Source organism: Typopeltis vanoorti, chromosome 2 (genome assembly GCF_054136105.1).
Source record: "Typopeltis vanoorti isolate ZY-2024b chromosome 2, IOZ_Tvanoo_1.0, whole genome shotgun sequence".
Taxonomy (NCBI): Eukaryota; Metazoa; Arthropoda; class Arachnida; order Uropygi; family Thelyphonidae; genus Typopeltis; species Typopeltis vanoorti.
Window position 1 is genome coordinate 125,910,709 of NC_143550.1, and position 18,676 is coordinate 125,929,384.

Here is an 18,676-nt window from a genome sequence, read left to right on the forward strand (position 1 = left end):
TATAAGGAAAGGATAAGCAAAAGAGTGAAAAGTAGGATTTTTGGATGGAGAGTGGCAAATGATTGGAATGCACTGCCTGAGAATGTTGTGTCTGGAATGTGAATATATTTAAGGCAGTATGATGAGCTATATGTGACACAGACCTACTATGATGAGTCTGACTCTGTGGAGGTTGGAAGAAGATTTCGAAATTTCGAAATAGAAAATTTCAAAATCCTCGATACAGACAAATTTGAGACTTATTTGTGCCTATGATTCGAAAACTAGTTCTACTAAGAAAAGGAAGAATTTTTTCAAATCATTAGAGAAAGCAGTTGCTATAAAGGAATTACTTGTCCCTGTTTGGCAAACTAAATACCAGAGTATGAAATGAATACCAGGCATGCAGAGATGTCTTGAAAAGATATCAGTAGAATCAGTATCATACCATGCAGATTAACATGTAATTATGATCATAAATGACCAACACATTGGCTCAAATTTAATGTGCAAATACTAGAAACAATCCAGAGACAACTGAACAGGCATTATCAGGACTCTGGAATGTAGGATATGGGAGAAGCTGAGGAAAAACTTCAGAATTTAGTTGATAGATAGAAAATAGGCAAGGTTAATGAGTAGAATTTACTGGATTAATGCAAAAGGGATTATAAAAAGAGTGGAAGGTGAGAGAGGAAAAATGGGACACCATCGCTGGAAGTTGTGTACAAGATGTGGCAAACAGGAGAGTGAGATTTCATTATGGAGGGTAGTGAGTGAGTGAATGCATTGCAAATGCTGGTAGTTTAAATGAGTTTGAAGTTTCGACCTATAAGAGGTGCTATCAAAAAGAAAAGGGACTGTGCCAGATACCTGGTGACAGATCGAGTTACAATCTCAGTTAGTTACAGGTATCAGTGACATAGACATTGTTGAGAGCCTGCCAAGGTGGATGTTGAGCTGTATGCATTGGAGCTTATGTAACACACATTATTCTTATCATGTGTTTGTGCTGTTCTCGATTTTGCCAAGAATGCAAAATTAGAACAAAGCGCAAATGTAAATTTTAGCATAAAACTAGGAAAATTGCCACAGAGACCTTTGAATTACTTCATAAGGCATATGAAAACAAAGCCTCAAGCCGAACTCAGTGTTTTGAGTGGAACTTGTGTTTTAAGAAGGGCAGAACCACTTTGGAGGACAATGAGAAGCAGGACGACCATCCATCAGCACAACCCACGAAAATGTCAAAAAAATTCAACAGATCATCTGTCTGTGCAGATCAACGCATCACCATCCAGGAAGTTGCTGACAGAGTTGGGATTTCATATGGAGCAGCTCAAGCAATCATCACAAGAGATTTAAACATGTATCATGTCGCTGCCAATTTTGTTCCCCTTCTCTTGACTTCTGCCCAGAAGGAGCAATGTGTGAACATCTGTTAAGATATTCATCAAAAGGTTATTTATGACCCAATCTTCATCTCAAGAGTCATCACAGGAAATCAGACATGGTTTTATGGATACGATCATTAGACAAAACAGCAATCATCAAAGTATGTTGATTGTCTTTTTCAACATTAAGGGGATTGTGCACCAAGAATTCTGTTGTAATGTTTTAAGGTGGTTGAGAGAAGATGTTTGTCACAAATGACCGCAACTGTGATGAAGCTGGAACTGGCTTCTCCACCATGACAATGCTCCATCCCACAGGGCCTTAAAAATGCAAGAGTTTTTAGTGGCCAACAGCATGGTGGTCATCCCACATCTTCCTTACTCACCAGATTTAGTCTCTTGTGACTTCTCTTTGTTTCCAAAAATGAAGTTGAAGCTGAAGGGGTGGCAGTTTGACACCATTAAGAAGATCCAAGATGTATCGCAAGCGGTGCTTGATGCACTTCAACAAAAAACTTTCAGGAAGAGTTTGGAGCAGAGCAAAAGCAGTGGAATCACTGCATGATCTCAGAAGGGGACTTTAATGGGGTTGAGTCCAAATTCAAATTGGATAAGTAGTAAAGATTTTATTAGCCTAGTCTGTTTTTTTTTTTTTTTTTTTGATAGCACCTTGTATTACTCATTGAGTGAGCCCACCCATAATAACCTTATTGATTCAATGGGGAGTTGTTTTAATACAAATATACATACTAGTAATTCTTGATTAATTTTTCAATTTTTTTTTTACATACATACATACATACCAGTAACAACAAGAACTGTGGGAATATCAATTGTTGCCAAATTATTCCGAGCAGTGCAAATATACGTTCCTGCATCCTCAGCTCTTACATTAGGAATGGTCAATACAGAATTAACTGTTGCGTCTGATGGTAGTATACCTCCCTGTTTATACCAGGTATATGCCACTGGTGGATCTAAGTTGGTCTGACAATCCATTACTACTGTAGATCCAAAAGGTGCTGTCCTAGTTTCAACTGCATCAGGAGAGACAGTAGGGGGAACTACAAGAAGAAAAAGAACTTAAAATATAGCATACAATTTAATATATATTTCTAAAAATACTACTATTATTATTAACATCTGACCTCCATGGAGTCAGGGAATCATCATGGGAGATACACACTATCACACAAAGCTTATCCAACCATGCCTTAAACTGATTCCATGTGACTATGCTCACAACACATTCAGATATTGCATTCCATCACAGCCCATTCTCCATATGAAGAACCTCCTTTTCCTCACTCCTCTGCTCATACCTTCCTTATAGTTTCTAAGGATGGCCTATTGTTCTCCCCCCCTCATCCGTTCTATGAAAAATTTCATCCATGTCAACCTGATAACAACCCCTGACTAACTTATAAGTCTCAATCATATCCCCCATCCTCCTCCTCCTATTCACCAGACTTTGCAATTTATATTCTTTCAATCTGTCTTTGTACTCCACATTCCAAAGACCACTGATCACCTTTATGAATCTTCTATGCACTCCCTTCTATGATTCTTTCTCATCATCATGAAAACCAGGTGACCAAATCTGTACACAATAATCCATATAAGGCCTGATAAAGGCCTTATACAATGGAATCATAATTTCTTTATTTCTGCACATCAAGGTTCTCTGTATCATTGCCATTATCTGATATTAATACTTCACAACTTGTGCAATGTGGCCTCTGAATTCCAGGTTCTTGTACACCATCGCTCCCAGATCATTAATATATAAACTGAAGAACAATGTCCTAATAGCTGCTGATAACTGTTAAAGCTATCTGCGTGATAGTTGTTGTGGCAGTTTATCAACTCTAAGTATATCACCGTATATGCATCACCCTCTTCCAAGACATCTGTCACCTTGTTATAGTACTTAAGTTAGCCAAACATGATCTCCCTTTACAAGCCCATACTGACAACCACAGAGTACGTCTGCTATCAACCCATTTCTGTACCTTAGTTCTCACTAATTTCTCTCTAGTACTTTCACCACAACTCCAGATATACAGATTGGACTATAATTTATAGCCACAGTCTTATCACCACCTTTATGCAGTGGAACAATTTTACCTTCTTTCTATTCTATTGGAACCTGTGCTGTTGTAAGACTCTTATTAAACAGGTATGCTATTTCCTGGAACCCTGTATTAAAACACGTGGTGCTATGCCATCAAATCCTATCATCTTATTGACCTCAAGCTTATTTATTTCCTCATATACCTCCTACTCACAATTAAGCAATTCTCTACATTTGATTATGAGTTAACCACCCGGATCAGGATCCTTATAAATTGTTCACTGATTAACTGAATGAAGTCTTCTGCAGTAGTTACCTTTCTGCCATTTTCACCGATTAACATCATCATACCCTAATCATTATTCCTTTTGCTTGCTACATATCTGAAAAACTCACTAGGATTTTTTTTTTTTGACCTGATTTACTAATTCCTGCTCATGCTGTCATTTTGCTGTTATTACCAACTGAGTCACCTTCCTGGCCAGCTCTTTATATTCTGCATGCAATTGATCGCTATCATTATTCATCTTGTGCTGCCTCCAGAGTATCCACTTCTTCCAAATTTCATGCTTAATCCCTGTTATTCATCCCCATTTGACACCTACTTTATTCAATCTTTTGACCTTTGGAATACATTCATGTTGTTAAATATCTTTTGGTCGATTCCCATGCAGTATTTATCTCCCTTCCACACCACCTCATTCCATGCTATAGCTCCAAGCTGTCTCTAAGCTTTTCACAATCACCAGCCTTGTAATTCCACATATGCTTTCCTCACAGAGGTCTTCATATGGCTTGCCCCAACCCAGGTGATCACTTCATGATCACTCTGTTCAACTGAAGGAAAGTGCAAAACCCCACTCACAATCACACCTTCAGATAAATTATCAGATCTAAAATTCTCAAATCTTGTGTGTCCTCTTTTACACACTGCCTAAAATAGCTGTCTCTGAAGAACTTCAGATATTCATTTTCCTTATTCCCAAATGCTATCTTTTCATTTTAGTCTATACTACCATAATTAAAATAACTCATAATAATCATCCTTCACTTGTTCACTAACTGAAGTTGTTATACATTTCATCATCACCAGCATCCTCATGATCTGGCCTATAGCAAGATCTGATTATATATCTGTTTCAACCTCCACCTCACACCGTACTGACTCAAAACCAGTGCCACTGTTTACATCTCACACATCCACTTTGTAGAGACCTATTTTGGCTGCTGTCATCAACATTATTCCCCCCCACACACACACCTCCCTTGTTCTTTGCCAACTTATATATTTCTATCATCTCATCCCTCTTCCTCATATTCACTAAACTCTGAAATTTGCATCTTCTCAACCTTCATTCATACTCAACATTTCAGAGAACAGAAATTACCTTAATCAATTGCCTATGTACCCTTTTCAATATCTCTTCATCATTTTGAAAGACAGGTGACCAAATCTGTGCACAGTAGTCAATCTATGTGGACTAATCTAGCATTATACAATGGAATCAGAATGTCCTTATAAGTTAGTGTTCTCTGCATCATTGCCAGAATTCAATGTGTTGTACTCACAACTTCAGCAGTGTCCTCTAAATTTTAGATCTCTATTCACCATTGCCATAAGATCTCTTATTTCTCCATTTCAAACCATATACAACCACCAAGAATAAATTCTACATCTCATTTGAACTTTGTTTTTCAAATTTTAAAATCTTATATTTTGCAAGATTGAACTGGCATCCCCCACTCCTGTGCCCATTCACTCAGTCTATTTAAGTCTTCTTGTAAGACCACAACATCTCTACTCCTCATAGTTCATCCCGACTTTGTATCACCTGCAAACAACTGTATACCCCCCCATTCAAATCTTCCCCAATATCATTAACATAGAAGTTATTATTATTATTATTCAGGCCTCCAAGGAGTCAAAAGACTCATCGAGGGAGGTCCTTCCTAAGACATAAAGTCTGTCAAGACTCATCGAGGGGAGGTCCCCCCCTGAGAAACACAAAGTTTATCATACCACTCTTTAAAGTCACTGACCGTTCTCGCTCCCACCACTCCATCAGGCAATGCATTCCACGGCTCAACCACCCTCCACACAAAGAAACCACTCCTTACCCTCTTGCTCACAGTTTCCTTTCGTAACTTCCAGGGATGGCCTCTTGTCATCACTCCTTCCCGCTGATCAACCAAGCGAAAGAACTCCCCAGTGTCAACCCTGTAACCACCTCTCAACAGTTTAAAAGTCTCAATCATATCACCTCTCCTTCTTCTATCCGCCAAACTCTGCAGTCCACAATCTCTCAGCCGATCCTCATAACTATCCTTGTACAGTCCTGAAACCATCTTTGTCATCCGTCTTTGTATCCTTTCCACAATTAATTTATCCCCTTCAAATCCTGGGGACCAAATCTGAGAACAATAGTCCAAGTGTGGTCTGATCAGACACTTATACAACGGAATGATAACCCTCTTATCTCTGCAGGTCAGTGTCCTTCCATAATAGCAGCAATCTTCTGTGTTACCTTCACCACCTTTGCAATATATCCCCTAAACTTCAGGTTTCTATCAATCATCAACCCCAGATCTCTTGTCTCCCCTACTTCCTCCAGTATAACTCCTCCCATAGAGTATGCAGCATCCCATCGATGTTTCCCAAACCTCAAGACCTTACATTTTGCTGCATTAAACTGACACCCCCATTCATTTGCCCATCTATCTAGCTTATTTAAATCCTCTTGCAGGGCTACCACATCTGCGCTATTACTAATAATCCTTCCCAGCTTCGCATCATCCGCAAACAACTGAATATCCCCCTGCAATCCACTGGCTATGTCACTGATATAAAGGTTAAACAATATAGGTCCTAGTACTGAGCCCTGTGGGACCCACACTTGTAACCCTCTGCCTCCTGGAAACTGCTCCACCATACACAACTCTCTGATACCTATCAGACAGCCAATCCTGAATCCAGTTGACCAATCTGACATCCAGACCCATGTGCTGCAACTTAAATATCAGCTTATCATGTGGCACCCTGTCAAATGCCTTCGCCAAGTCTAAGAAAATTGCAGTATATGCCTTTCCCTCATCTAATGCTCTTGTAACTTTATTATAAAAGGCTAGCATATTGCTAAAACAAGAGCGTCCTTTCACAAATCCATGTTGATTCTCACAGATAACATTACCATCATCTGCCCAATGCTGTACACGGTCCCTCACTACTTTCTCCAAGATCTTAACAACTACTGATGACACACAGACTGGCCTATAATTAGACACTTCCAGTCTGTTACCACCCTTATGCAATGGCACTATCTTACCTTCCTTCCATTCCCTGGGCACCTTTGCCAAAGCCAGACTTTCATTGTAAAGCCACGTTAAAGGTATTGTCAATTCGCTAGCACATTCTCTCAAAACTCGTGGCGAAATACCATCCAGTCCCACAGCTTTACTGACATCCAGAGTACTCAGTATCTGAAACACACTCTCCTCCTGTACCTCCAGACCTCGTACCAGTCCTATCCCTCTAGCATTAAAACTGACTCCTCTAGGACGAAATACTCCAATAAAGTGTTCATTGAACAATTCCACTATGTCCTCTGCATCAGTCACTCTATTCCCATTTTTATCCCACAATATCATTCTTCCACAGTCATTTCTCCTCCTACTGGCCACATAGCTAAAAAATTCCCTAGGATTTTCTTTGGATCTTAGGGCCAATCTCCTCTCATATTCCAGTTTCGCTTTCCTTACCACACGAGTCACTCTTCTGGCCTGTGTCTTATATTCTTCACCCATCCTCTCTTCACCTGTCTCCTTATATCTCTTCCATAGCCTCTTTTTCGCATGCAGTTCCTGTTTAATGTTGTTTGTCATCCACTTTACTCCAAATTGCGCCCTCTTCTTCACTCGTGGTATACAACTTACCATTGCTGATAACAAATATTCTTTCACAATTTCCCATGCACTGGTGATATCCCGGCCGTCCAGTTCCTCCCTCCATGAAACTTCCCGAAGTTGACGTCTAAGACTATTATAATCACCTGCCTTATAATTCCACATAAGTTCCCGTCTCTTTGATACTCCTGCATGTCTATTCATTTTCCATGTCAACACCATATGGTCACTCTCTCCAACTGGTGGGAGAGACGTCAACTCAGTTATTATCAACTCTTCTGATGCTATAACCAAATCCAAAATTTTTGAACCTCTTGTTCCCTCTGTTACATGTTGCCTAAGACATTTGTCCCTCAAGAATTCTAGAAATTCCATTCCCCTATTGTTACATGCATCTTCCTCTCTCCAATTTATACTACTGAAGTTAAAATCTCCCATAACAATCATTCTTCTTGCACTTGCCAAACTTAGCTATCTAAACATCTCCTGGTCCCCATCCTCTGTGCTCCTGGGTCTGTAGCAACACCCCACTAAATATCCTGTCTTGCCTACCTCTACCTCACACCATACGCTCTCAAAATCATTTGTCTCACTTCCTTCCAAATTCTCCACTCTTAGAGGACATAGGTCATCACTTATCATAAGCAGCACCCCACCACCACGCTTTCCCCTCCTATCCTGACGAAAAATGCTATACCCAGCGACTTCTATTCCTGTTGTTATATCCCCTTCTGTCAACCACGTCTCAGTGATCGCAATAATTTTTGGCCAGGCTGATGCTATCTGCGCCACCAATTCCTCTCCCTTATTCCGGATACTCCTGGCATTAGTATACAGCATATAAATGCCATTGTTTCTATACCCAGCCTTATCCCTTCTAGACCCCACTGGGCTCAGTGTTACCTGACATTGTCTCCCTTCTCCCAAGTATCCATTCCCACAAGAGGCCACCCCTGCTATCATCCTCCCTGGGACACACTGACTCGTTCAGAACAGCAATCTCTCCAGATGCCTACGTCCTTCCTCATTCAAATGTAAACGGTCTCTCGCATACAACTCCTCTCTTTCCTCAAACGCACTCCAAGCATCCACATATACCAGTCCTCTCTTGTCACACATTCTCGCTATTATGCCATTCAATATCACCGCTCTTCTGCTCAGCTCATCATTATCATACCTAGGCAACACGCACACTATTTTTCCTCTCTCTGTCTTCTTCCGTACAGTCTCAAGCAAAAATCTCATATCTCTCGCTGCCCGACTTACATTACCACTCAAGTCATTCGTTCCTACCATCACAATCATCTCATCCACCCTTTCACCTCTCTTAATTGCCATAGCCACCCTTTCTATTGTTCCTCCTGGCAAACACTCCTCACGCATCCTATCTTGAACACCACGGATCATTGAGTCGCCATACATTATACCTCTTACCATTCCCTCACTCCTATTGTTTCCATTCTCTCCTCTTCTTTCATTCCCATACCTCTCTCTTCTACTGTTTCCATTCTCTCCTCTTCTAGCACTCCCATACATCTCTCTCATTCCCTCTCTCCTACTGTTTCCATTTTCTCCACTTCTAGCACTTCCATATCCCTCTCTCATTCTGTCTCTCCTACTACTGTTTCCATCCGCTCGTCTTCTAGCATTCCCATACCTCTCTCTCATTCCATCTCTCCTACCGTTTCCATTCTCTCCTCTTCTAGCACTTCCATATCTATCTCTCATTCTGTCTCTCCTACTGTTTCCATCCTCTCGTCTGCTAGCATTCCCATACCTCTCTCTCATTCCCTCTCTTCTACTGTTTCCATTCTCTCCTCTTCTAGCACCCCCATACCTCTCACTCATACTCCTTAAATTCTCTCTCTCTCCTACTCTGATTTGCCTTGCATTTATCTCTTCCATTCTCCTAATCTTATCTTTCATACTTCTGCTCTCATTCACTAGACATTCCACCTCCTCTTTCAACTCATCTATCTCCCTCTGCAGGTCAGTCACTCTTAATCTAAATTCACTCTCCCATACAAAACCATCTCCTAAACTTCCACAGTCACTCACACCTTCCACACTATCAACTATTCTTTTCTCATTCGCTCCTATCATACTACTTGTCTTCCTATTCTCCGTTCCTGGAGCAACAAAGTCGGATATCGATATATCTAATGTATTTATTTCCTCCAACTGCCTGCATTTGGCGCACATATGCTCTCCACTCTCTTTAACAAGCCACATATGTAATTCCCGAGAAGCATACATGCCGCAAGTACTGCATGCCACAAAGTCCTTTATGATATTGCTAATAATTGAGTTCTTAAATGGCGGAGGACTTGGCGTTACGCCACTTGCGACTGCTGCTGAATCCACCATCATTCCTTACTGCCGAGTAGCGTAATCTTTAATAATTATTCAATTAATAAATAAGAGGGGAAAAAAGTACAAACATCAGAACATTTAAAGTACTAAATATAATTAAATAAATGAAATATAACTAAATACAGTAACTTAGCTTCGTTTTGTCTTCCACCGTTACGCGTTTGATTCCGATGGTACCAACATATATTGTATCGCGACAGCAACTAACTTCCAAAAAAACAACCACTGAAGTACACTCGTATTCAGAGAAACAATTTAGCACTCAAAAACGTAGAAAAACGGGGAAAAAAGCGGACTATTCACCGATTAAAAATCACTTTCTTCTGCACAGCTCAAATTCACTGCCACCGCCAAGTTAAACAGCAATAGCCCTAAAACAGGCCCCTGAGGCACACCACTAATGACTTTCCTCTTCTGCAATATTGATTCCCCATACACAACTTGCTGATACCTATCTAATAGTTAATCTCCAATCTAATGCAGTAGTCTAACATTCAATCTCATCTACTCTAATCTGACGATGAACTTATGTGGTAATCTATCAAGTCTTTGCAAAATCTAAGCATGCCACTGTGTTTCTGCATCCTCATCCAATGCATCTGTCACCTTATTTTAATAAGTAAGCAGATTACTAAAACATTACATTCCTTTAGCAAATCCATGTTGTCAACCGAAATCTGGATCCTGATTCTCACTATCCTCTCCAATGCTTTAACCAGAATACCTGACATGCAGATTGGCCTATAATTTGATACTCGAGTTCTGTCATCCCCTTATGAAGCAGTAGAATCTTCCCTTCTTTCCATTTCTTTGGAACTTGACCCAATGTAAGACTCATATTATACAAATATGCCAAACAGATGTTAACTCCCTGGCACATTCCTTCAAAATATGTGGTGATATGTCATCAAAGTCCCATAGCCTTATTAAATCAAGTTTGCTCAATTCCTATATACCACTTGCTCACTCACAGTCAGCTCCTCCTCCTCATTCACTGCTCTTAGACTCTCCATGTCACATTCAGAAGGATGAAAAAGGTTTATGAATTGCTGATATTGAATATCTCAACTACAGGGTGTTCGGGATAAATTTGACATATTTATAATTAATTATATTTTTCCGTAAGTTACATGTATTAACACACACTTCTCTTCATTTAAAAGTTTGGACCCTTCTTCATTCATATACAAGATGTCAGAAAGGATGGATAGCTGGAACCCACCTGAATCATGGAAGAGAATAACTTGTATCATGATGATTCGTGCCCGCCATCAAAATAAGGATATTACGACTGCTGCCCAATGCTCCCTGAATACAGTAAAAACAATCAGGCATGAACTAGAGACTTGCAATGGTGACTACGAGGATGTAGCAAGAAGAAAGATCCCTAGCAGACGATCTGATTGCGTTCGTACAGCAGAATTCCTCGCAAATCTGCAGGAACAGGTGTTGAAGAACCCTGGCATTGGAATTCGGGCTTTGTTCGTGGAGTTGCTAACTGTAGTCAAGCCCTGGATAACAAGGGTAGCCAATGGTAGGCCGTATGTATGGCAGCAGGATTCGGCCCCTTGCCACACCTCTGGGAAAAGTCAAAAATGGTTGTCTGAAAATTTCTACGACTTCACCAGTCCAAATGTTTGGCCTCCAAACTCCCCAGACCTTAACCCCATGGATTATTTTGTATGGGGCGCAGTTGAAAAAGACACCAATCGCACTTCCAGTAATACAAAAGCCCAGTTAATGGATAAAATTAAAACAGTTTTTGCGGCCCTTCCCAGGGAGACTGTAGCATCAGCTTGTTCGAGGTTCCGAAGCAGAATTGAAGCTGTGATCGATGCTAATGGTGGTTATTTTGAGTAAATCTTGTTGATAGTATTGTAATTAACTCTGCCTGTAATGTTTTTTTGTCAATTCATTAAATTTAATAGATACAAAGAAGATTTTCTTTTTCCTTACGAAACTGTCAAATTTATCCCGAACACCCTGTATACCTCTGCAGCAGTTGTCCTCGTACCATTTTATCGAAGCAGTGCCATCCTACCATACCATAATCACTATTTTTTTTTTTTTTTTTCCTGGCTACTTATCAGAACTCCTTAAGATTTTTTTTTTTTTGGCTTCATTAGCTAACTGCTGCTCATACTGCACTTCTTTGTACCCATACCAATGAAGTTGCCTTCTTTGCCTGTTCTTTGTATGCATGGAATTGATTATTACCACTAATGTCATGTTGCTTCCACATAATGCCTTCTTTCTCTGTAAAGTATGCTTAATCTCTTCATCCATTTCACCCCAATCTCCAATCCAATGCTAATATCCAACTAGTCTAATATCCAACTAACTAAACAAGTATGACAACTCAGTCACAATACGATCTTCTGATGCTTTGACCAAATTCAAAACTCTTGATCCTTGTGTTCCCTCCACCATACGTGCTGTCTAAGACATGTATTCCTTAATTAATTAGATCTTTCTTTTCCTTGGTTTATACTGCAAAAGTTAAATTCTCCCATAACGATTGCTAGTTTTACACTGGCCAATCTAATTTGTCTAAACATTTCCTGTTTCACAACCACCTCATCACTTATAAGTTAGTCTGCCACTCCATTTATCTTTCCTGTCTTGCTTCAGTATGCTATATCCTTCAATTTCTATTCCTGTCAGGATGTCCTCTTCTATCAACAAAGTTTTGCAAACACCAATAATCTGCAGACAGATTGAGGCATGCAGTGCCACAAATCCATTCCTTTTATTACTAATGTTTCTTGCATTCTTATATAGAAAAAACAGTATTAGTATCACACTATCAGTATTCCTGTAACTATTATTACCCTCCTCAGCATCCCGTTAGTTCTTTAATATGCTATATACCCTCTCATCTTCAAAGCCACTATTATCATATAAAGCCATCTTTGCTACCTTTCACCCTGCTAGTGCAGGGTGAAAGGTTGTCCAGAACAATATTCTCCAAATGCTTTCATCCTCCTCTGTTCAAATGCAATTCATCTCTTTTATACATTTCCCTTCTATAATCGAAAGCACTCCAAGCATCCACATATTCAAGAAATTCCTTCCTACACTGTCATCTCATTATCATTATCTTGATGCTGCATTATCTTACCTAGGCAACACTATCTTCCCTCTCACATTCTTTCTATCACTCTATATAAACATTCTAACATTTTACTCTGGTACCCTCAAATCACTGAATCATCACAGCTCCATTCACTCTCACTGGTATAACTTTTGCTTCCACTTTCTTCTTCCTCTTTTCTTGTCTCTTTCCATTCTTTCCTTTTCTTCACTCTCTCCCTCACCTATTCTTCTTCTTCTCCTTGCACCAGTGTTAACCTGTGAAATATCATAATCTCTCTGGTCACTCTTCTCTATTCAGTTTTTATACTTTACATTTCCCTCTCTACACATCCTGCTGCCACTGAATTTTCACTCAATCAATGCTATCAATCAAACTTCTCTTTCTGCTTCTATTTTATTTATTCTTATATTTTCATTTTATTTCAACTTTTCCTACTTGTTATAGTTGTGTTTTTATTTTCATTTTTGCTGTGATGCTGTCAGTTGCCAGCCTGGTTGGCTGAGTGGTTAGCGTATCTGCTCTCCAGCCAAAAGGCTGCAGGTTCGAATCCCACCATGTGCATGGATGCTTGTTATTGTCTGTGAAAATACTAGTGGTGGTTGGCAGTAGATGGCGTTGGTGTAATTGCAGTTGGTGGATTGAGTGGTGGCGACAGAGCGCTGTAGAGTAAGAGCCCTCTCTCAATGAGTCCTTAGACTCCCTGGAGGTGTCACGTAATAATAATAAGCACTTTGGTTTATAATTGGCTAATAATATTTTATTATTTCATTACCCTTTTATATGTTTCATTACAATATGATTTATTTGTACTTCAGATTCTTTGATAATGTTCTTCATAAGAAGTTGCTGAGTAAATTAGGCAAATGAATACCAATGATTACTTAACAAGATAGCCATTATGCATCAATAAAATAACTGTCAGGTGATTACAAGCAGAGTATCCCATGACTAAGTGTTAAATCTTATTATTTAAAAATATTTGTGTATGATTTTATTATTAATATTTGAATTTAAAGTTCAATGCTTAACTCTTGCTGAAGCCTGCATTCCTTTACTATCAGTTAGTTTGTGAAATTTTTGAAGTTTCATAAAGAAATTGTCAGCAAACAATTTCAATAAAACAAGCATTTTTCTAAAATTACTTCCTCTCCCAATTAGTTATTTCATACACACTATAGTGAAATAACTATTGGGTCATCCCCCTCTTCATTTTAGAATGAAACAGATATATTCCTGCCATGTGCCTAATACTTTCCCTTAAGAAAAATGGATAATCCTCAAAATCAAATGTACATCTGTTTACTGTCAATGCATGCGTAGAGACTTTGCAAGAGACGTTGTCATATGATGTTGTCAGATCAGCAAGCTATCAATTTGCAATGCCTGTAAAAGATTGCAATACGCACAATCAACTGTACACCACATTATCAGCTGATGGAATTTGAGAGTGTCACCTCAGATAAGAAATGCATAGGAAGTTGAAAGTTTATTTTTCACTTGGTTAGACTATGATAAATTTAGTTTAATGTCCGGTGTTGTACTACCTTACCCCAGTCCTGAAGATACTTTCATGTGCAAACTTTGTTTGCTGACACTTGGATAAAGGATTAAACTAAATTTATCATAAAATGCATAGGAACATCCAGCAAGCTAACAACAATGGACCAAGGATGCTCAGAACGATTGGCAGTGGAAATATGGAAATAATCAACATACAGTTCAAATATTTTATAGGAAATTCAGCTCAGTATTAATAGTAGTACTCTATGTCAAGACTGCATAGCCTTGGTTAGCCAGCTGCACATTAGCCAAACAACTATGGCAATAAACAGCACAGAGTATACAAGTGTAAAGAAAATTTGCCTAGTTTGGAAAGCATTGGGAAATCCATGACATGGAGCAATGCATCACTCTGTGATTTCTTAGTTGGTGATCATGCTGAAGGAACACTGGTCTAAAATATTTGACTCAAAAATATCACAATGTACACAGTATTCCTAGAGGAGAGGAAAATGAAAATACTAGGAAACATAGAAGGGCATATGCTATTGAGGTATATGCAATTTGGTTTCTCCAAAATATAGTGCTGTCCTAATACTTATTTCAATGCAAGTGCATACAAACAACTTTCAGAGTTATGCTGTCTATATGCACTTATAAAAGAGCTACTCACATATTCTGAGTTTCTGCTTCCCCTGCCTCCATGTGGTACTTTCAGTAATATAATGCTAATTCAAATATCCAAATTTCCTCTTAAGCCTTTTTTCCATTAACTAATAACATCATTATAAAGAGATTCATGATTGCATCATCACCTGTTCCACCATAAAAAAGGGAAGGATGTGTGAATAAATGGATTCTTCAAAAATGTGTGCCTTTTTGATAGTTTAATATTAAGAATACTCATGCTGATGATTAAGCAAGTTCATCTCCATTAATTACATTTTAAAATTTCTTTTGTAGTACTAGTAATGCAAACACTCATATGCTTATAACGTATGGCTAATTTCAGCTTTCTTTGAATAACTTCCAGTGCTTAATGAAACTTTTCTATGATTGCAAGGTATTTTTTTTAAAGCAAAAAAATCAGCAAAGAAATGAATACACCAAAATACAGTGAATACATGAATGATAATAAATGTATACTGCTATACATATATATAACTGCAAGATTTCTACAGAAAGAGTTATGTCTACAGTAATTTGCTTGAACTTCAGAAATCATAATTTGACAATATATTAACTTAAAATGCAAATGAATTTTCTGTTTGGTTCAGAAAATTCTGAACCAAACAGTAATTAAAGAGTATTTTGCAAAACTTACCATAATTTAATCCAGTCATAAGAAAGCATGAAATTATAATTAATGTATTTAAAAATCAGAAAAATGATCATAAATGATGAAATTGATTGCATTTACCAATATAGTTCAATATTATGGTATTGATATAGTGCTGTTTTAATACTTATTTTAATGTAAGTGCATACAAACACCATAACTTTCAGAGTTATGCGGTCTATATACACTTATACAAGAGCTATTCAAATATTCTGGTTTCTGCTTCTCCTGTTTCCTCCCCCCTCTGTTACTGAAGGGGGAAAAAATATTAGTATTTCACTTATATATGTACAGACCAAAAATTGTTTCAGGAAGTTTTTTTTTTTTTTTTTTTTTTGCTTGTTTCTGAGCATCCAAGAATCTAATACACATTATACCGTGTAATGTCATAGATAAATTATTAAGATGCTTTACATAGTTTTCAAAAATTCGATTTAAATTGATAGTATATTGAAATCAAGAGAAATAGTATAAATAATAAATGTGTTAAATTTGTAATTTATATTTTATATATAAATTTATGATTTATGTTTCATAAACCTGCAAAATGTCAGTTTTAGTTAAGATCTTGATAGTTTTTTTTAGTATAATAAAACTTGAATATGGCATTGTAACATACACGGTACATGTGAATCAAATGGTATGCACTCTGTTATCAGCTTAAAATTTCACTTACTATTTCAAAAAAGAAGCTTAAATATTTGCATGTGTACTCATTTTATTTAGACAAAAAGGAATTATGAATATGTTTTAAATTTATGAGGGCATATCATTCAGGTAGAGTTAATGCAGTGATAAGGACCTAATAAACCTATATTCTTACAGTGATGTTGTAAGAATAGAGGTTGATTAGGAAATTAAAAAATATCAATATGAATACAAACCTTCAGAATGAAATATTGGCTTATGTGTTATGGGAACATGTAAGAAAACAGCATAGTCTTAAGGGAGTATAATAGTTTTATTACACAAATGTGACTCCAAAACTTAGGTAGTAAATTACCTAAGGTAATTAAAGTATTGGAGATAAGTTAGTTAAGGGCAGAACTCAGTAATGTGTTAAAGGAATATTATATGCTATGGAGATAGCACAGCCTTGTGAATATTATACTGATGTCTTGCACTAGTAATTGGCCAAGTGGTTAGTGTAGCCACTCTCCAGCCAAAAGACTGCAGGTTCGAATTCATTGACATCTCCAATGAATCGTTGGACTCCTTGGAGATGTCATGTGATAACAATAATAATAACAAAGTGATAGTTGAACTGGATAAAGGAAATGGCTACACCATGATACTGAACTTTGTAAATGCAGAATTATCACATGGAAGGGCATATCCCTATTAAACAATGGGAAGCAAATGGAGTTAGATGTTAAGTTGGCAAATGGAGAGACGTTAAATAGTAGATGGTGAAATAGAAGACAGGTGGCTGGCTTAGTTGTCAATAAAATTAACAGATGGATAGGAAGGGGTGATGAATAATGGAGAGTTCAGCTGGGAAAGATCAGATTGAAAAACATAAGGTTATGGCTCTTAATTATAGTTCTTGTGATACCTTATTATTGGGAGTTGAAAGGGCAATGGGAAAGTTTATCAATGTATCTATCTGTATGACTAATTTTCTATAAACTGAGAAAAAGTACCATGAGGGAGATGAGTAATTAAAGGTCTAGAAAAGATAGACTATTATTATTTTCCTTATCTATAGAGAAAGAATTCTGAGGGGAATTCTGATTTTTAATCTATAGAGAAAGAATTCTGAGGGGAAGCCTGTCAAGGTGGAGTAATATGAGTAATATGTGGTCAGACAAAGAACATGTCAATGTATCTTGGCAAGATAGGTTTGAGAAATACAGTATCTGAGTCATGATTATTGAAATGCTAAAGATAGAAATTTTCAGGGAAGAAAGAGGAGAGGGAGCTCATCTCTGTACCCTCTAATGTGTATATATTATAACCTTCTAAGTGAAGTAATCACCAAAATTGAAGAGATCAGTTATTTGAGAAGGGATTGTAGAGTAAATTTAAGACATTAGAAATTGGGGGTATCTGGAGAGTTCATCGAAAAACAGTTTACCGAAAGACAATTCATCGAAGGCAATTCATCGAAAATCAGTTTATCGAACAACAATTAATCGAAAAAGCAATTCATCGAAAGACAATTCCCCGACAAAGCAATTCACCGATGAGCAGTTAATCGAAAAGACAATTCATCGAAATGCAATTGATCAAAAAACAACAATTCATCGAAAAATCACAATTCATCAAAAATACAGTTCACCAAAAAATGAATTATAAGGCATGTGGGGGCGAAGATGTGTGTGCAATTTTTTTTGTTTGTTTGTTTCGGATTATTTTGAGAGGTATATATCTTTTTATTATCCTAATATTTATAACTACTATTTATCCTACTTCGTTCGGAAAACGATTTTTTGGCAGGGCATACTGGTTGCAGTGAATGATATCCACTGAGGCGGGTATAGTTGAGATGTCAAAAGAACATTTCATAAAGGGATTTCATCCTCGTGAAAATTTTTAGCTCATATTCTAACCGTTGATGAAACATGGCTTCGTCACTATGACCCAGAGAACAAACAACAGTCAATGGAGTGGAGACACCAAGGTTCTCCATGGCCAAAGAAGTTACGAACCAAACAGTCAGCAGGGAAAGTTCTTGCCATTGTCTTTTAGGATATGGATGGTGTAATCCTTACCCTACCTCAAGAAAGGTGAAACTGTTACAGCAGCTCTGAAGAAATTGAAGGAGGTACTGAAGGAAATCGTTCGAGAAAGTAAGCAGAGGCATGTTGCTTTTGCAGGACAATGCACCTGCTTATGAAATCCAACAGACAATATACGACTTGGGATTTCAATATCTACCTCAAACACATTAGGAAAAAGAAAACCAGGACGTTCTCTTAAACGATTCAACGATGACTTCTAAGGCTGGAACAGGCCATGTTAGGCCTAAATCCTTGATACGTATGATGATGATGATGACGACCTCAAACACATATTCA

At 37.9% G+C, this 18,676-nt stretch overlaps 1 protein-coding gene across 6 annotated transcripts in view; it reads right to left on the reverse strand.

The window, feature by feature from the left end:
• LOC150109418 (basement membrane-specific heparan sulfate proteoglycan core protein-like) overlaps nucleotides 1-18,676 on the reverse strand; it is a 1,783,738-nt gene that overhangs the window by 225,666 nt on the left and 1,539,396 nt on the right. For all 6 annotated transcript variants that reach the window (XM_090413063.1, XM_090413041.1, XM_090413033.1 and 3 more), the window contains one exon: nucleotides 2,177-2,437. In XM_090413063.1, the coding sequence (XP_090269189.1) occupies nucleotides 2,177-2,437 (261 nt within the window). The remainder of the gene's footprint in view (nucleotides 1-2,176; nucleotides 2,438-18,676) is intronic.